At 38.3% G+C, this 21773-nt stretch overlaps 1 protein-coding gene across 1 annotated transcript in view; it reads left to right on the plus strand.

The window, feature by feature from the left end:
* Positions 1-7292: 7292 nt before the first annotated feature.
* The window catches only part of pdzrn4 (PDZ domain containing ring finger 4), a 28251-nt gene continuing 13770 nt past the window's right edge, over positions 7293-21773 (plus strand). Inside the window, exon 1 of the mRNA XM_082166723.1 lies at positions 7293-7585. Coding sequence (XP_082022849.1) covers positions 7517-7585 — 69 coding nt within the window. The 5' untranslated portion in view covers positions 7293-7516. The remainder of the gene's footprint in view (positions 7586-21773) is intronic.

The following is a 21773-nucleotide window of genomic DNA, read 5'->3' on the forward strand; positions in this document are numbered from 1 at the left end:
GTGTGTGTGTGTGTGTGTGTGTGTGTGTGTGTGTGTGTGTGTGTGTGTGTGTGTGTGTGTGTGTGTGTGTGTGTGCGTGTGCGCGCGCGCGTGTGTGTGTGTTTGTATTCAGTGAGGCTGTGGATGGGCCTGTAAGCTGATAGTGTCCCACACCATACTATTAGCATATTGAAGAAGGGCATGAGCTCAAACCTTAGGTCAAGCTTCACTCAATGTCACAGCCGTATGGCTATTTCTTTCTTTCTTTCTTTCTTTCTTTCTTTCTTATATTGAATATATATTTTATTTTCATATTTTTAACCATGGGCTTTTTGTGCAATAGGCAGCGAAACATTTTCTTGACACAAGGACATTTTCTTGGCACACTTTGGGACCCTTTGTACCAATTGAGAATTGTTTAAACACCACATCCTACCTGAGTATTGTTGTCCATTTCTTCATGACCACAGTGTTCCCATCTTCTGATGGCTACTTCCAGCAGGATGACGCACCATGTCACAAAGCTCAAATCATCTCAAACTGGTTCCTTGAACATGACAATGAGTTCACTAAACTCAAACGGCCTCCTCAGTCACCAAATCTCAATCTCATAGAGCACCTTTGGGATGTGGTGGAACTAGAGTTTCGCATCATGGATGTGCAGCCGACAAATCTGCAGCAACTGCGTGATGCACTCATGTCAATATGGACCAGAATCTCTGAGGAATGTTCCAGCACCTTGTTAAATCCATTCTGTGAAGAATCTGAAGTGCTGAGGGCAAAAGGGAGTCCAGCCTGGTACTAGCATCTATATTATAAATGTATTTATTTATATTAAAATGTATTTATTTATTTATTTTAGACATATATAATCAATAACTATTTATTTTTATTTTATTCTAATATTTTTTAACAATCTAGTGCTAATGGGATGCACTTCAACATATTTTATTTGATCAATGTGTAAAAAAAGTGTAAAACTAAATGGTTGCATGAAGGGTCAAAACTAGCTTTGTATTGACCATACAAGGAGGAGTGCTAACCATAACCATGTTACATGCTCCTCAACAATTACTGTGGCCCATGATGGCAGTAAAATTGGATCACAAATGTGTCAGATAGGTCATTGTATCATTTAGATGCTACTTCGCCCTGGGGAACAAGGCCAGTAAAAGTTTTATTGGGCTGTTTACTGCAGCAATGGGCCGTCTGATAGTATAGAGCTGTGTGTTTGGATTTGTTTAGATTGGACGTATAGATCTGTTTTAGCCAGATCCACAGGATCCGAAGCCCTTGTTCCATCCAGACTGTTATGTGGAGTATTGATTTGTCCCCTGCTAGCTGGCTGGTCCCAGAGAAAGAGTTTCAAATGAATTTAGTGAGCACTACAGCTCCTGACCAGACCTGAGCTCTTAAAATCCAACACATCCAGCTTAATGCACCTCCTACTGTTTTACTTTCTCTCAGGAGAGATGCCACACGCCACTTCAAGCCCCTGCTGACTGTGCATATTGTCGCCTTCTGCTTACCTTCAACATAAAGGCCTCTTTTGTATGTAAATCCTCGGTGTGATAAAGTTTAGCTTTTAGGGGGAAAGCTTATGTGTTTGAGCTTATACGGCTGAGTTGTGGATAAAAGAGTGTCCAGGGAGGAAGGAAGAGACAATGGAAGTGTCGTCTTATCGCAGGAACAGACGCGCACCACCCGGCCAGTGAGGAGGAAGAGGAGATCACGACCAGCTGGAACTAAACGGAAGTACATGTGAATATCTGAATATCTCCTTTAAACCCAGAGAGGGGCTTGCTGGAGTGTGACAAATCTGACCCCAAGCCTCCAGCTCTCTCTGTTGGGTAGGCTTAGATTAGGCTGTTTTGGCTTTTAACCACACCTCTGATAAATATCAGATTCACTGCGCTGGACACACAGATGGAAGAAAGAGTTGAGAGGAAGATTAGGAAAGAGAGAGAAACACTGTCCTGTTTGTTTACTTGAGTTGTAGCTTCTGCCCATTTGATCTATCATGCACAACAATAATCAAGTTATAAGCTATGGCATTATTGATGAACAGCTGGTGTAGACATATGTTTGCTTAGCTATCTATATGAAGATATACCATAGGCTTGTGTTATTTTTTATATTTCATAAAGCTATAGACTAACTCTAAATGTAATATTAATTTTTAATATTAATTATAATTTCATAACATAAATGATTAATTTGCATTTATTACATATATTTTCCATCAAAATATAAAGAAATGAGAATGACAAACAAAATTATGAGTAAAACATCCAGTAAAGATACAGTAATAAGATTTAATTGAGAAAATATTTGTAGTTGTCTTTTAAAATAATGGCACAGTGCAAAAATAATCTTAATAGTAGGGTAAAAAAAAGGCCTTATATTCTATTTTAAAATTGTAATCATAATTCTAATATTTATTATTATTAAACAGTATTATAATATATAAATATTTAAATACTTTTAATATATAATATTAAATCATATTAAGTAAAAAGTATTGTTATTAAATACTACTATTACAATATAATAGGCGATACTATAATAGGCTATAATTGGCTATAATATAATATAAAATAATATAATATAATATAATATACAAAAATGTAATAATAATTATAATTGTTGTTGTTACATATATTATATTATATTATATTATATTATATTATATTATATTATATTATATTATATTATATTATATTATATTATATTATATTATATTATATTATATTATATTATATTATATTATAGCCTATTATATTTTTTTATATAGTCTTCTTTTTGGGTGTGATATGACCAGAACATGTTTTTCGTGAGATTGATTCACAATCGCTCCGCGTAGGAAGTGTGAAATATCTAATTTAAGACAATAAATGTGGGGCAAACGTGAAGCAACAGCAGGCAGCTGGCCATGAGCAACCTGACACCAAGCGGACGTTCAACTAATCAGGAGAGGGAGACAGAGATGAGTTTAAAAAGACTGCTAGAGAGAAAAGGATGGAGTCAGACACAGGACGGCATTATTTTACGGTAGCCCTGCTGTTGAAATGAAACCGAATAGCAATCTCGGCCATGGCGAGCAGTTTATTTCAGTTCTTAATGGCAGGCATCTCACGTTTGGCACAGATGCTGTTTGGCTGTAAAGGGGCCCTCCAGTGCTGTTTCCAATCTGACCACCTGAGAGTGGAAGCCGGAGGGGGCACCAGGGAAGCCCCATAATGATTTTATGAGGAGTGGTCTATTGAGTTAAAGCATCAGAGATGGAATAGGGCTCCAGCAGCGTGTGTGTGTTTATGTTGCTGGGTTATCGTGCCCTAGGGCCACTACTGGGGCGGTCCGTGAGGGCAGGTTATGTCTGAATGTGTATGGGAATGGGACGGTCATTCTGACCACAACGTAAAGTGAGACTCAGCTGTGTGATGCAGATGAGTTTCAGTTTTGACTTGAATCAGGACATATAACAGGACCTGGGGTCCTTTTGCATCTATGGGTGGGGGGCGGGCCGTAGGACACATCTGAAATCAGTTTTATTTGTTTTGCTCCAACTGTGGCTGGATTGCAATACTCTGGTTGGTCTTGCTGTTGAAAACTTTTAAACCACTATTCAGAAAGTCCAAGTATTTGTCTATGCTTTTGTATCAACTGAAAGAATTACATTTTTAGCACACGATTCATGATCTCTTTTTTATTGTGAGGTAGAAAATTGACTTTACCTAATCTAATCACTAAACTAAGCACTTGCTAAATGGCTTTGTGTCATTTAGCAAGTGCAAGCTATAACTAAACTATAACTCACTGAATTTAAATCAGAGACCAGCTAAACATAATCAACTATATAAAATGTTTATATATATTTTTTTTTAAATCATGATTTACAATGTGCTTATGTAAAAATTGACAAATTGAACACTAGATAATATGCATTGGATCTAAAAGTCTGAGACCACTACAATACAAACATCTGGCTCATCTAGTTTTAAATTACAGTAGATCCTGAATCCCATCTTTGTGGTAGCCTACTGTATTAATATTTCATAAGTTAATATTGCATATTGTTGTAACAGATAGTCTTGAGTTCTGTGATTTTTTTTTTTATTGTATTCATCCAGAACTCTTGCTGCCTAAAGTATTCATGCATTTTCAACATCATCGCTCTTTGAAGCATCTCTATTTGGAGTGTTTTCACGTTTCATCCCCTCAACCTGGGCTCTAACAACAGCTATACTGGTGTTTTTGCTCCAATTAATGATTCATAGGTTTAAATAATTGATGTTTTTTGGGCATTGAGATACATGGCACATTAGCCCTCAGTCATGCTGATATCTCCATTCAAACACCACCTGCTCAGGGTGCATCATTTTAGTCTGTGTTTTCCAGTATATGTACTGTGTAAACGGTCATCTAAAGGTGTTCACATACGTCAACACTTGAGGGTCTCAAATAGCCCTTAAATAATATATATCAATTACGTAATGCAGTATTGTCTTCATAATGATCCCTAATTATAGGTAAAGACCATCCAGTAGATATTTGTTGCATGATTAATGGCTCTAGACCATAATTAACTTCATTTATTTATTATTTTAACACATGGGACTTTTATGAACAACTTGTATCATGCTCGAAGGAATCAGAGGCCCAGATGGTGATGTCTGCTGGATTTTGTATCTCTAAACTGATGACTCGTCTTAACTGTGTGAATGACACTGAAGGGTGTTTCACATCTTCCCCTGCCCTTGCTTGCAAAAGAACAGAAGTGCAGTTCTCAAGGTGCCTGAACGGTATACATGAAAGATCACGCACCCCTGCTGTCTTAAGCGCAGATCAAATGAGAGTAGAGGTATGAATGCTAATCTTAACCAATTGATGGGCATTGCTTTAGCTGTTTTTGCTAACTCAGACATACTATTAAGCAGTTTCAGGGCTTTCAGACACCCAATTGATACGTGCGGTCACCTTTTTGTAGCATCTCTAGGCACTTTTATCCCTGATGATGTCACCTTTTGGGGTCATCTTCAGTGACCCGTGGTGTCACCAGCTGATGTTATCTGCTACAGCGCCTTCTGATCCCTGCAGATGACCTTTCCCTCCTTGGTGAATATGGATTAGAACTTTGAATTAGAGTGGAAAGGGATAGAATAGAATGGAATGGCATTGAATGAAATGGAATCTGATTAAATGGAAAAGAAACCCTTTGATGGTTCATGGTTCTGTTTAGTTAGTGATTCATTACCAGTAGTAGGTGATGTTTTGTGATTGAATAAACATGGTTTGTTTTATAGCTTTTACCTTTCAAACAATATTATAGTAGTATTTTTTTGTTGTGGTTATTATTATTAGCAGTAATTGTTGTGATTTATTTATTTATTTTATTTAATGTCTTGATCAACCATCTCCGATTATAGGCTGTTTGGAGCCTCTTAAACTCTTTCCTCTCTAGCGTTTTCAAAAGAAGTTGCCAGTCAGCCAGCGCCAGCATTTTTGAACAGAACGTACATGGCCCCCAGAATATTTTGTTGCATGAATATTTGAACATGCAATATATCAAAAGAATAGAGCTGCTGCTTAAAAAAAGCAACTTTTATTCTAACTCTTCTTTTTTGCCTGTTTTGATCCGGAGATTCTGTTCTCTTTCAGAAGATGCGTAAAAATCGGAAAGCCATATAATTACGTCAATGGCGGGGGAAGCGTTGTCTCATAAATGATGGAAAAGTCTGTCAATGGCGAGGAAAGAGTTAACATGAAAGGAGGGAAATGGAGTTAGTAAGCACCTTCCAGAATTCAGTATCTCCTGGCACACGTTGTGGAGGGTTGTTGAGGGAGTATTTGGAAGGGAGAAACTCCTGTTTGGGCAAAGTTGGCTCAGATTCTTTCCAAACCCACTGAGTGAAATTAAAGCTCTGCAAATCGGATTATTGCTTCCCAAGAGAGCAGTCTCGCAGCCAGTGGACAACTGCCTCTATGGTATACTGTCATCACAGCGTGTCTCTCTTTTACTCTCTCTGTGAATCTGGAAACTAATTTGAGGACAATCAATAGAGGTCTGTGTCTCTTCCCGTTTCTTTTGCATATTTACTGGACCATTGTCTTTCAACATTAATCTAATTTATCAAACACTGACACGTGTGGGTAAATACAGCAGGACCATAATCACCATAGAGTATGAGTTGCAGATGTCCCCCTGCAATATTCAGAATAGTGGTCATCCAATGAGGGTTTTTCAGTTGATTTCTTGCCCCTGTCCAGGATATGTGGCTTTATGTATACAGTGGTCAACCAATACTATAGTTTAAAATGTCAGTGTTGATATTGAGAGCAGGGTGGCTGATGGCCAAAATATTGTAAATTATAATGCAATTGATGACAGAGTGACCCAACCAGTTTGTCTAGCGCCATTTTAATGCTTATGACAGACTATTATGTGGGATATACGATTTTCGGATCCAACTTGAGCAAGTCCTGATACCTTTTTTAAATGGATGGTTGTTTTGCTTTCTGTCGTTTTGCTTTGTTTTCCAACGTGATTCATGAACACATTGAAAGTTCATTACAACTACCACTAGGGAGGCAAATTGCAGCCGAAGGTTGCAGGCAGATAAAAGGTGGCCAAATCTGGTACACAAAGCGATACAGTCACAGCCGAGAAGATATTAAATGATTAATATACATATGATATTTCTCAGTCGGCAAGGCTGACCCACACAGCAGACATAAAAACCAATCGCAGCTGGTTAAAACTCTGATTTACATAAAGGACATACTTTTTTCTGTTATTGCAATATTGCATCATGTCTGGATTGGACACAGTGTTCACAAAATGGTTGAAATCCCTTTAGACAACAATAATTCACACTTGACTGAAAATATTGAAAACCGAAAGTATTTATTCTCCATTCACAAGTCAGATCCCTATTCTTGAAAAAACTGCATACTCTCTAATGACTGTGAAAAAAACAACATCAATCAATCAATCAATAAATTAGGGTTACCTGAATATGAGATGTATTTGTAGTTGTTTAGTTGGTGGTCATTACTATCTTATTTAATGCCTTATTGTGATAAATACCCAGTTAACACAGTCACAGCACCTTCTACATCATCTTTTAATGAATATCCAACAGATACTCATTATTATTCATGAGCTAGAGTAGGTGTAGTCATGTGCACTGAGAGAGACAGAGAGAGAGAGAGAGAGAGAGAGAGAGAGAGAGATAAGGGGGGTGTGTCTCTATGAAGAGGGGTTTAGTACAGCGTGTGTGGATGACTGCTAGTCAGCTAGTGTGGATGAGAGAGACACAAGGAGATCGAGGGGGTACGATGCATGCACACACACAGTCATACACAAGGAATTCTGCTACATCAGGCAGCCTGGTCAATGCGTGATTTTTACACAAAGAAGAACGGGTGAAAGGTACCCACTGATGAAAGACGTTACTCAACATTTGAGGGAAATCCCCAGGGTGCCTGTTTGCGTGCACTACTGCCAGAGATCTGTTGGGGGACCCGCGACGGCGAGATGGGCTGTAACCTGTGCACGCTGCAGAAGAGAGAGGAGCACTACAAGCTGCTTTACGAGATTGCCCAGGTAAGTCGACTTGTTTAACCTACTCTTGAATATCCTGAGACCCTTGTGAAGTTGAGTTATAAGATCAGATGGGATTTCCATGGGTTAAAACACAAGTTTTCACCTTCCCTAGACATTTCTTCACAATCTTTTCTCTGCAACTCATTCAGATTCAGAATGGATCCTTTACTGTATTCATTTAGACTTGTTTATCCAAAGCAACTTGAGAATAACACATGTAGGACCAGTTGTTTCAAGGGACAGGACACTACAAGTACCCCTACAAGTATTGGATGGGGAAAATGTAGTGTTTTAAAGATTTATTATTGGCCTTTTTGCCCTAATTTGATAACAACAATCAGGGAGTGGATAGAAACCGAAGTGGAAGAGATTGAGGTGGGCGGGAATGGAAAGGACAACAAGTTGGGATTCAAACTCTGGTTGCCCAAAGCTACATGTCGGAATGCTTGCCCATGAGTCTTCAACCTGTCCGTTTTGAGAAGTGTCTTCTAAGACATTTAGTTTGATTCTAGAAGTTGTTCAATTTTATAGATCTGCACAGTTTTGTGGGAAGAGTTCTTTAGGAGAACTCTTTGTTGTGTGTGATGAATCCCCAACTGCATTGGGGACTTACCTGGAAGCATTTGTCTGGGATCAAAGCAAGTTTTGCAGCGCACACCCTTTACAACTGTGCTAGTATTCTTGTTAATTTGGGTCCAACTGTTGTACAAGATGCTTGGAGGATGAGAATTTGGGATTGCACACACTGGTGAAACTTGTCTTTACGGTATGTAGCTGCAAGTGAGAGCTGCAAGAAGGAAGCAAGCCTGGATAAGGTGCGATTTCCAGAATTGAATAAAGACCATTTCAAATAGTTGCAGAAGGAACATTCATCATGATATATCATATTATATCACTGAATAATATCACTATATTTCCAAACCTTTAGTTGGCACCCATTGGACACGCAACAGATTGCACAATAGCACAATGTTCACTGCTACAATGGGAAAACGTTTTGCTTTTTGGTCATCACTAATGTTCAAAGTTGATGCTAGTCTGAGACTGGCTCAACCTCTGGCTCCGCTCCTCTCTGAGTTGAGAATTACCCATGTTCCAGTGCTGCACAGGAGGTCAGAGACCCTGCTCCTTTCCGAGCATCAAGCGTGCAAAATAATATTTTCATGATACTCTTATCGCAGCCTCATTAAGCTGTTGTACAAAATGTCTTTGGTCCCTAATTAGATGTTAAAACGTGCCTTTTGTCTGTGTGGATGCCAATCTGGGAGATTATCCCTGTCGGTGGCTGAATTGAGGTTAAAGAAGTTTGATCTCTTCTGGTTCAAAACAGTGGGCTTGTGTTTAGAGTGACTTGTCAGCAGTGAGGTACTGCCTATGATTGCGAATCTTGTACACACGCTTGCTATTTTGTGGCAATATAGAGTGAAGAGGGGCTGGCATCGTTTTTCCAGTGGCGTGCTGCCGCTTTGACACCCAAGACATTTGATACCCTAGACATCGTGTGTATGTGTCTGGCGGGTTACGGTTTGCTTTTTTTCTTGACATGAGATGACTTTTTATATGTCACATGTTGGTCGCTTTGGTGTTTTAGCAGCCGAATGCAACTCTCGATAGAAGAAAACCAGAAAGGGAAGAGAAAGAAATAGTGCAATGTCTCCAGGAAGGATGAAGGTACTAAGGAAGGTTGAAAGGAAAAGGAAATCTGGATCTACTCTCCGTGGAGTAAATTCCCAAGCGGAAAAGAAAGTGTGTCAAGGAAGTGTTGCCTCAGATGTTTCCTTTTCTGGTATTCAGCAATTTACATTTTTGAGCTTTTATGTTCGCAAGAAGAAATCATAGAAGATGTTGCACCGTGTTACTTTTGAAGTCACAACAACAAGCGGACATGAATAAACACAAACACACGCCTACACTGCAATTTCACGCCCCTTGACAATTTTGACACTATTCTTGGCAGCACAGCCTTTTTAGCCCCGGTGGTCTGTGAGATTTATGAGTTTAGTGTGAGTGTTCGCCCCTCAACGGGCTCACCATGGAAATGTATTCTTCTTTCTTTGTTAGCCACATTACAATGACTTCCCGTACTCTCTCTCCCTCGCTCTTTCTTACTCTCAGTCTCAGAGGACTTCTGTGTGTTTGTGTTCCATCAGCAATATCAGGTTTTGGATTGTAAGATCTGAGCTATTTCACCTTAAATTGGCTGGCAGATCTGACTGGCTCTGTGATTGGCTGCTGTTTATCCATCATGATGTAAAATGTGATGTCATTTAAAGTCTTATTATAGATGACATGATTTGTGGGGGAGGTAAACACTAAATTATATCAGGTAACCTTTCAAAATGACAGCTTTTGAGGAAAAAAATAAGTGTTATTTTCTGCAGTGTTGTAAAAAACAAGACTGCAAATACCCATGAGACAGTTGTAATAATAATAGGTTACATTATGGTGGATGTAATATATAGTTGCTGGGAAAAGGTACTTGAACCCTTTATTTTACATGGATTTCTGCATAAAATGGCTGTAAAATTAGTCTTTCATGTCTTTATTGAACAAACCGTAAACATTAATAGTAAAGGATGGAAAGAAATTATGTGAATCATTGGATTTAACAGTAAAAGACTGTTACAGTAAAAAACTGTTAATTGGTTACTATACACGGTGAATAACTGTGATAGATCATATATTTAATGTCATTTTACAGTCTAATATCATAACATTTTAAGTCATTGTATAATTTACAGTGAAAAAACGTAAATTGATATTCCCACAATTCCCTGCGGGACACTTCACTTCATTTTATGTATTTTTGTTGAAATAACTGTGTTTCTTCATAGTTTTTATTAGTTTTTTTCTAATCAGTTATGTACAGTAGGGTTTTATGTTTCATTTAATGTTGTTAAATTAATGTTTATTGCATTTTTTTTATTTTATGTTTGTTAACATGATGGTGTTTAGTATTTGTGTGAATGACACTGTGCCGCATCTTTATTTTAGTATTAACTTTCTCAACTTGTGGAAAAGCTGCTTGTGATGAGCTTTGATTCATTATGTGGGTTAGGGTTAGCCTAACCCTCTCTTCACCACTGAGATTGGTGGTTGTTAGTGTATTACAATAGTATAAAACAGACATTAGTACTTCAATAGATCGGTAAATTAATATTAAATCAGATAATGAAATAAAAAAAATTACAGTAAATTTAAGTTAAGACTGTAAAACTTAAAATGTTGCTACCGTATTTTTTACAGTAAATTTCTGACAACCACAGCTGCCAGTTTTTTACCGTAAATTTAACGGATTTTTTTTTACAGTGTAGCCGTAATTTCTTTTTTAAATAAATGAATATATTTTAAACTATTTTATTATATAACACTATAAATGGTCTTACTCAATTTAATGAGTTTTCAGAGTTTCATCATTTTCTTCATCAGCATTAAATCCAAAATAGTCAAAAAAGTGCAATAAACTTAATGTTGTTAACAAATGGTAACTTTGATTTTACTTAAAGATTTTGTTCTCATGCTAAGAATTTATCTACTGCTGGGCTAAATTCGCAAGGTGTAAGAGTCAGCCAACTATTAAAATCAAAACTGGATGTTAATGTATTTATTTCCTCGGTAATCTCTAAAACTCTAAACTCAGCTGAAGTGCTGAGGCTCATGGGAGCAGTGCATTTTATGGCCATGGTCAGGAGCCCGTATGGGGACAGATGCTCTGTGTAATTTCCAGTCTGTGGATCAGCATGGGAGGAGACTGAGAGATTTCACCTCCCACTCACTCATTCACTCACTCTCACTCAGACATTCATTTTTAGCATCTATAGATCCAACAGATTCAGAGATATAATGAAAAACAGAAAATATTTACAAGAAGAAATCACATCCTCAGCTTTAATTTGCATGGGCCAAATTGAGAATTATTTGTAATTCACCTTGTTCTAAAGAATCTGTTCCAAACTCTCAATTAGATTTTTAATTTACATGGAAAAAGCTGGCACAAGTTTACCTCTGCACCCCCTGGCCGTCGAGGGTCAGATGAAATGTCGGTCCCGAGAGCGCTAACAGCCATATGGATCTGTGCGAGTGAATTGGGCAGTCAGTGTATCACAGCCTTCAAGTTTAATGGGTCTCCAGATGGAGGACAACCTTTAGAGAGACTTGCCAAAAGGAACTGGCTTTTGTGAAGAGTGTTAGATTGAGTTTCGAGTGTGTATGTGTGTAAGGATGCTTCACACTCCTGCCTGAACCGAGGTCTCTCTTATTGGCATCGTCACTGTTGGGCCACGTCCTCTGTCTCTCTCTCAGAACAATCTCATCCATCTTCCCGTCCCGGAGCCTTTCTCTGAATGATGCTCCTTGCTGATGAAACGCGATGGGTGTGGAGCGAAAGAAGGCAAAGACAGAGAAACATGTAGTTTTGATTGATCTTGTGAGCGTGTTGGATGATAAGCCTGTCAGATAGTACAGGCCCTGGGGTGATCATATCACCAGACCCTGCCAACTCCAGCCCAGGCGAAGCATGTGTGGATGTGTGTGTGCATATCATGGAAATCCCATTTAAAACCCATATCATTCTTTTTGGCTCTAGCATGCATGGAATGATTGCATAATTATGGCTAAAAATAGACTTTACGCTCTTAGTGGTCCAGGTGATTTTCTGCCTTAGTGAAATAACAGATGCTGAGTTCATATTTTCATCCTGATCTGGAAAGAGAGCAGATGACCTCATCTAAACCTCTGTCTCATGTCATTTACACAGCCACTGATCTTCCTTACCAGATGCACCATATTACCTACTGCTGTGTGTATGGTTTCATGTTTACTGCATACCTTTTTTTACACTTCATGTGAATATATATATACAAGGTAATCTCAAATTTCAAAAGCACACATGATGTATGATAGTTCATTATAGGGATGCACTATATATCGGCCACCATATCGGTATCGGCCGATATATGTTCATTTTTATCGTTATCGGCACAATAAGAAAATTTGCCCGATATATTAATGCCGATAAAAAAATTATTTCCTTCAGCTGAGACACTTCAGATGCGTTCACCGTGATGGTTTTGAATTGCTTGAAATATGATTGAAATTACTTCAAAAAGGAAATTACAGTGCAACATGTGCAGCGCAAGTCTGTCATATAGGCTAACTAATTGTGTGCTTGGGACATTTAATGCTGAAACTTTTGTTTTTGTTAGAGATGCATCACATTTCGGATAACTATTTAGACTACCTTTGTCATAATCTAACATTCAAGTTAATCTTTAAAACACTGATTATATATTAACACTGTTAAAGGTAATCTGTAGCATACCACAAAATTAATATTTATTTTTCATTATAATGTTATGATGCCTAAATTCACTTGTAGTTTTAGTGCTACATTATTAATTTACTCAGTATAGATAGCATAGCATGTTAATATTGTCTATTTATCGATTCTCGACGTTGGTATCGGACACAATTTTAATATATTGGTGTAAAGTTGCACTCATTTCTAAGGATTTTCTATAAGTTGTATAGCATTGACTGTAAAAAGAAGTCCCAACAGAGTCATTGTTATTGCTGTGACTGTCTCTACCGCTCAATGGATTGAGTTTCATGAGATTTTACACTTTTGTCTGATCTGCTTCCTTTATGACTATTTCAAGTGAAATGATGAGGTGACCTTTTCTTTTTTTGTGTTATTTCATTTTAAAAAGTGCAGGCTTGACCTTTACATACGTATAGCAAACCCACTCGACCAGCCAGACTCTCTGATTGAAGGTCTTTACTATCTGCCCTTCTTTCTCCTCTCAATTTTTCCCATATATATATGTATATATCTATACACCACCTGTGGCCGAGCTTGCTTTGCTAAAATCTACCTTGCATCAGCCATTCTGGAGGATAGTTATTGCATAGGGTTTAACTCACAACTCTATTTTTTGGTTGCACTTTTTGGTTGCATTTAGGAGGATTTTATTATTTGCGTTTACTGTAGCATCGTTTTTCCCTTTCAGAACAGACTCATTTGCTAATTCCATTTTAAAACTATGAAGTCCAAACAAACTAAAAATGATGATGATGATGATGCATTAAAGGGTAACTAAACCCCTGGTCAGAGCCCGACTCCACCCACTGGCAATATTTGAAAAATGCTAGAAAAGAGGGCAGACACCAGCGGAGATAGAGGGGATGAACCGTGAGCGGGGGGGGCGTGCACCTGAGACCTGCTGTCAGACTCTCTAAAATGGAGAGTGACTCACAGGGTCGCAAGACGACGTAAAGTACATGCATCTGATGAGTTTTATCGAGTTGATGTCAATAGCACGCGCTCTCTATAGGCATATTCATATTTTGCCGCTATGTGAAAAAATTCATCAAAATGCGCCGACGCGTTTGTCGACCCCAAAGGATTAACTTTAGCCTAACCATAAATTGTGATTAAAATATATATGATCACTCACATCAAGACGCCGCTGCGGTGGTGGAGTCCATGCAGGAGGAGCAGCGTTTGACAGTGCGTCGCTTTTCAGCGCGAGCTGTGTGGAGAAGCCCATTTCCACCTCTATTGCGTTGGAGAAGCAATCACGCGCAAAATGCTGGTTTCACACTCACGGTCTTCCAGGCCAAGTGCATGCAAACACTGGCGCCTAATTTCCAAGTCTGCTGGAAAGCTATGCAGTCCAGCAGTGCTGTTGCAACCAGCAACACTACACCTACGTACCCTCCTGACCACTGTACAATAGCCTACAGATAAATCTACGCCAGCTCGTACCAAGGGCGTGGTGAGCTCGTACCAGGGGCGTGGTGAGCTGGAACCTGCTTACGTCACCTGCCACTGCTTACGTCACTTGCCACCGCAAACATCCAATAGGAAAATTCAACTGCAGTAGCCACCGTTCAACCTTAAGAGGGCAGCACTCAGACGTTTTTACACCATATATTGTAAAATTAAAACACTTTATACCCAAATGTCAAAAAAGTTACTCGAATCAATGAACAGCACTAATAAAGCCCCATTCTTACAGATCATTAACTAAAAAAAGTTGGTTTAGGGTTTAGTTACCCTTTAAAAAAAAATGTGAACATCATATTCCTTTCTCCCAAACTTGTCGTTTTATATCCTTAAACTGATCCTGGCCTCTCTTTCAATCTTAAAACAATCATAGTCTAATTTCAGCAGAAGAGATAATAAAAGTTCTTTGTCTGGAACCGCAGAGGAGATGACCTGCTTGTCTGCCCTAGACACACTGGTGTGTAATTAGTGCTGGGCTTCAGAGCTGATTGGTAATTATAAGAAGTTATGGAGTTTTGTCTTTACTTCATCATGTAGTCCTCTTTGAGTCGGCCCACTTGCCAAGTCAAAAGGGGCTGATTACACCTCCGTCACACATGGGTGCTACATGAAAGAAATACAAGTGTGATGGATCTAGCATAAAAATAAACCTTTTTAACACAATTTTCTTTTTTTCACAACAATGTTGTGATGCTTTAATTCACTTGTATATTTTAGTTTTTAGTGCCACCTTATCAAGCTATTTAGACAAGGTAGATAACAATTGATTTCCTATGGATAAAACCAACCAAAAAATGTGTTTCCATGCTTAATATTAGATTTCAATCTTAAATACATCTAGCTATTAAAATGGGTTTCAAATGGCAAGACACATTGACTTTAAATTAGGTTGTTTTGCGTTGATTTGTTCTACATTGATTGGGTCTATATAGCAGGTTTATAGTGCACTGGAGGATTGTGGATTGATCCATTTGTAATTAACATACAATTAGCAGGTACATTTCTAGCTAGACAATTCTTAATATCCCATCTGGCCGAGGACCCAGGGAGGAAATACCATGTTTGTTGTGCAGCTGCCAGTGTATCGTGGAGAATTACAGTTCAAGAGCTCTTCAGTCAAATTCAGTTAATTTATTGGTTATGTGTGATGTATCTGCAATATTAAAACAATCTGTGAGCACTGCAGCTCAGTCCAGTATCACAGTAACTTGGTAAGGATCAAATAGGCTAATGAAGCATCTGTGTGTGCAAGGTTAAAGCACAGAAATAGATCTCAGGGGCGTTTTGTTTCTGTACGGCACGTGGAATGAGGGATGATACCCCTCCCCCGACTCACTTTCTTTCTCTTCTTTTGTTCTTCCAAAGGTGAGACATTTTCTGTGAGAAAACAGTGAGCAGAAGGCTGAGGAATTATGGGATATTGAAATTGCAATGTTTATCAGAGTCAACTTCACACTGTTAATAGACTTGAATGGACTGTTATATGGAGATGAAGAATGGAGAGAGACCTTGTCATTGCAGACATGCTGTCTTACATCTGGCAGTAGCATACAGGATTGGACACATTTCACCTTTCATCAGTCTCACACACACACACACACACACACACACACACACACACACACACACACACACACACACACACACACACACACATATACAGGGAGGTCACTGCTCCTGTCTGTTCCTCTTGGCTGGCCCCGGCCCCCTGTGTGAGTAACAGTCTGTCAGTGTGAGACACAAACTGGCCCGGGTCATTTCCTCTGAGTCTGACACAAGCACACCACGACAACCTTTATTCAACAACAATGATAAGCTGATATCAGTCAAACATTCCTTATGAGTGCAAGTGTTGAACCTGTAGTCAGGGGTTTCTTTAACTACAAACTTGTATGTCTGAGAGGTTGAGATTTCACCCTTTTCCAGTAAAACTTGAAATTTAACTGGTAACACTTTACAATCAGGTTTCATTTGTTTACATTAGTTAACATGAACTAACCATGAACAATAGCCTAATTCTACAGCATTTACTAACCTAAATTATGGTAATCTCAATGTTTGATTACGTTTTCAGAGACGATGCAAAATTTGTGGTGGAAATGACATTTACGTGGAAATGTTCAAGACCATCAGATAGGCTACATATCAAAAATTACAATTCTAAACCAGTAAGAGTGTGAAAAATGTGTTTGTTTATTTTCTAAAAGACCCACCCAATCATTAATATCTGTGTTTGGTTGTAATGTCTTGGACTGGTATGCAATTGTGTAAATCGAGTAGATCCAACACTATCTGTAAAAGGTGGCTAGATTTGTCTAAACCCCAGTGATGGGTAGGTTTAGGGGCGAGGTTCAATGAGTCCAAACTTGCACGTCTTGGACAGGTTCTGTATGTTCATTCAATACTGTGACACTATCAAACTTGAGTTGGGTTTCTAGTGTGCTTCGAAAGTCATTAGCAGCTCTCGGAGGTCTCTTGCGCCGTCCGTTTGCGTATTAAGTATCAAGCGGCCCATCTGTGGGGCAAACCGTGGTGTCTCCGCTCAGTAACCAGATCTGCTCTCTGTAACATCAGTAGGGTTCAAGTCTTAGAGCAGATCGTTTCTTGGAAATTTGCATTTTTATGTCCTATTGTGCGCTTTCATATGCAGCATTGGCCTATTAAAGCATATAGAAGAGATCGGGTCTATTTGTCACAGGGGCTATATATTAAGGATATTAGGGTTATAAGCTTATTGAATTATTATTGTTTATTCAAGCAAGTATGTTGGTTTCAAACTCATCTTAAAGGAGAATAATTTCTATGAACTCCATAAATGTTTAAAAAGCGATTTATTTGTTATTATATTATATTATATTATATTATATTATATTATATTATATTATATTAGTAAATATACATTGATAAATATTTAATGGAGTCAAACATTTATTTATTTCAAATAAACTTTTTCTGCTGTATTTATTTAATAAATCAAATAAATTGACAATAAATCTACATTAGAAATAATTAGAGGAGTCAAAAGTGTGACTATTCAACATATAATATAATATAATATAAAATAATATAATTAATATAATTGAATAATTGAATAAGTCTACATTGATGAATAATGAATGGAATCAAATGAGTCACCCTTATCCTTGCATTATATTAAGAAAAATATTGAGTCTTTTTATCTGCTCATTCAAATTCTTCCATATTCTGATTAGCCAATTACGCCCAATTCATACTCCAAGTCATCCGTTGAGTAACTGTGAAAGCAGGAGCTGACTGACTGTCGACAGGCTGAATAGAGCTAAATTGCACTGCAAAACATCTCAGTGTGATGTGCATTATGTGGCTATGTGCGTCAGAGACAATCTTCAAGCAAGCGTGCGTGTTTGGATGTCCATTCACACACATCTGATGTGCTCTTGAAGACTGTTCAGGTGTGAAGACGTGCATTATTTTTTCCCATTCTCCCCTTGAGAGCCAAAAATCCAACTCCACACTTGAGAAACAATGCTAATTGGCATGAAGATCCGGGAATTACACACATAGTAAGGAAGAGAAGAAAAAAAATTTCATGGCTGGTAGCTCATTAAAAGTTTGACATATTTTGATTTAAAACCGTCGTTCACACTTTAAACTGCTCGCACAATGTACCTGGTTTTACTCAGAAGGTACAGGTTTTCACATTAAAATATCTGGTTATTGGATTCATCTTTTTACATCCGGCTTCAGATTTGATGGGGAGCAGATGTCGGTTTTGGCCGTGTGGTGGCGGGCGCCATGTGCCACACCTGTAGTGGTGCATTAACTACACGCAGAGCATGAAGACCCGTGCCAACCCACGCGCAACTGCCAGACGCATTCATCAGGCTTTGGATCCACAAACGTGGGATGCAGGACAAAAGATCCACACATAATCATGTGGATGGAGGGACTTTGATTAGTATGTTTTCGTTAAGAGATGGCACGCAAGTGTGCAACAACAATTGTGCTTTTATAGGCGAAAAGCACAGCGACAGAAGCCTTTCTGTCATATTGATGTGCTAGGCCACACTCAGGTTATTTAGTATATTAACTTAAGAATTCAGAAATTAACTTTATGCATTGTTGAATACTTGCTGTGGTAAAGGCTCTGACCTCCTCTTGAACTCACATACATCAGATTAGAAAGCAGTTACTGTATCCCTCCCTTGATTTAATTTAGAAATATTCCCTGGAACATGTGTGTGTGTGTTTATCCATTCAAATCGCTATTGTTTGTGGTGTTCCTGCCTGTAATGATGGCAGATGTAAGGTTAATCTGTGTCTAATGTGTGTAGGAGGAAGTAACAGACAATAAGCCTCTGGCACTGGACGCACCACGTCTATTAGAGTCAGTCTAGAGAGGGAGACACATGAAGTTCACCGTGGAAGACAAGGCACTATTTAGAGAGTTGGTCTCTACTAGAACACTAGTACTACAGTTTTCACTCAGAGGACATTATCCAACTTGATCCCCGTGTTAGGAGCTGAGAAGAAAAGTTTTCATTTTAAAATCCTAACACTAGACTTTAAGCACACACAATTTCTACGGACACTGCAACGGTCACATACATTTTTTTAAAAAACCACACAATTCAACGTATCAAACAATCAATGTTGATTTAACATAAAATGTTTTAACATATGCAATCTACTACTGCAACACTGCAATCCTGCAGATTTAAAGTTTGCGTTCTTTTAATTCAGCTAAAAGGTCACACTGTGGCATAATAATATTTTGTTGGTCACACATGATACAAATTTGCAGGTCAGAGTTCACTTTTAGTGCTGTTTTATTGTAGTAATTTTGGTATGATTTACTTGGACTGATGGTTGTAATGGGGAATGGTTGAATGTATGAATTAATAGTTGTATTTGAGTGACTAATTACATTTTATATTGTATATTTTGTATTGTAATTCACCTGCTCGGGGACTGCAGATGGAAACTAGCTCAAGCTAAATCTGGTGCAAAGCATCTTTAATTAAAGTTTTTTGCACATTGTCCCTGTTGAAATAAATAAATAAACAAATAAACAAACAAAACCAAACTTGAACTTTGAAACACAGCGAAATGCAAAACTTATTCGCTTGAACTGTGTTTCCTGTCTCCTGCATTCGTATACATATGAAAGGAAGTTAAGGGAATGAAAAGTATAGTATGATCATCGTTGAAGGCAACCACAGAATGCATTGCATTGTTGATGAAGCCAGAGGAAGGTCAAAAATTAATTTCAATACTGAAATGAACTAAAAATTGTTTTTTAGTAATTACAAACTTATTATATTATCCAGCAACAAGCTGATATGAAACTCTATTGAAATCAAATGTTCGTTAATTTGTTTAACATATCGAGTTGCCTAGAGCGTTCCAAATCTGTCACTTATGAGGTCCCATGCCTTTTTTATTATGCTGCCTATGTAGTGAATTAGCTCATAGGCTTTGGAACAGAGCTGGTATCTCTCAAGAGCAGAGTCCTTCATTAAAGTCATTAGTAAGGCATGGTGGGACACTCCTGCCAGCGAAATCAGATAAAATAATGAAGCATACCCACTGAAACCACAAATCACCCTCAGATCTGTCTCTCTTGCTCTCTCTCTCAGCCTGACTGCAGTACCCATAACTCTCCTTGGCTCGCTTGACTGATTTCTCAAACATTTTAAGGCCAAGACACCAGGTTCATTGCCTTTCAGGAACAATCAAAATTTTCAGCATTAGGTCAAGTGAGAGTCAGCATGTACAAAAAAAAAGGCAAGTGTAGCCCTGCACCTTAGGTCACTCTTACTTGTATTGTTGTATTGCATAGCCTTGTGTTATTTTCGTGGTGGTTATGATTAATGTTGGCTTGTTCCACAGCATTTTCGCCCTGACATTTATTGGTGAACCTTGAAGTGAACTCGACTGCACAGCAAAACCAATAGCTAAATTCAGGCCTTGGTCCAGTTTTTTTTTGCTTCAATAAGGATCAGTGATTTTGAAGGCTGGTATTTAAAGCTAAAGTGTGCATTTTTTTCAGTGTGAAAATGCTTTCTCCTATCAAAACATTTGCTGAATTTGGAACCACATACCTTCGTACTACTCATACTATTTCTGCCATAGAAAGATGGTAAAAAGAGTAGCATGATGTGGTTCTGTCCTATGTGGTCCTATGTGGTTCTGAATTCAGCAATTGCTTACATTTTTTTGAACATCCTGACCAGCTCAATATAGAAACATCGGCTCCACCAATGGCATGAGTTTGGGGCGGGACTATATGTTTTTCTGACCAATGGCAGATGGGAGGAGTTTTTGGGAAACCAATTTCAAGTGCCAAAGAAACCCTAATTAAATATATAAGTGACCATGGAAGAGCAACAAGCCCGGACATGTTGCGGCACTTAGGTTTAAGGCCTGGAAATTGAGCAGGCAACATGTGGACAAAGAGACACAACCCTGTCAAAAATCTGTTCTCAATCTGAGAACATTTCATTTATTCACACTCATGTTGACAAGTAATGGAAAACCAATTCCCTACATCTAGATTCAGTACACATGATGTAGTCCATGACAACATGCAGTATGATCGTGCTTATGGAGAGTGCTTGCATCAGGTTATTGTATTGATGTACTGAGGCTAAATAAGCATTTTGTTGACACAGTTTGTCATAACCCATGTCATCCATGGCTGGGTTCTGCTGAAGGACTCATTAGTTACACATACACACAGCTCTCTGTGATATATGTGCCTGTTATTTCAAATGCATTATTTATTTTTGTACCTGAAAATAGAGAAGAATGAGATGCATTTATTTAGCTTGGAGGATCAACCCAAGGTTGTTGCTAATGGAGAATTTAATTATGTTGCGAAAGGTAGACATTTCCCTGCAGGGTGAACTCTGTCAGCGTTGTGTTGTGTAGTCAAACTCCCACTGCCTGATTCCCACAGAACAAGTCAGTGGCATATTGCTGCTGAAAACCTCTTTGAGGAGTAATTCTTTGTCCCTAAAGAGGAATTTTAATTTAACACAAAAGCACATGCATAAGCAATGGCAGCAGAGAAGGTTGAATCTCTATGGTGATACTGTGTAATCACAGATACTGATGTGGGAATACTGTGCATATGTGATGTATGTTGAAAAATGACAAAGTGGGGGAGGGGCTGTGCTCGCAGGTGCTTATGGTGTTCTAGAAGTTGCATCTTATTTATATAGTATAATTAGGTTAAGAATAATTAACGGTTAAGTTTGTAGTGGTGTTAGGTTGTAATAGCATCACCAAAGGAATTGCAGAAATAGTTGTTTTCAAACTGGTTTCCCTAAAAGCTTCATTCATTTTTTTTTTTTTTTGCAACACTTGAATGTGGGTAAGTTTCATTAAAAAAAGAAACTGAAGATGCGTAATAGCGCC

This window comes from Leuciscus leuciscus, assembly GCF_965113295.1.
Source record: "Leuciscus leuciscus genome assembly, chromosome: 4".
Lineage (NCBI taxonomy): Eukaryota > Metazoa > Chordata > Actinopteri > Cypriniformes > Leuciscidae > Leuciscus > Leuciscus leuciscus.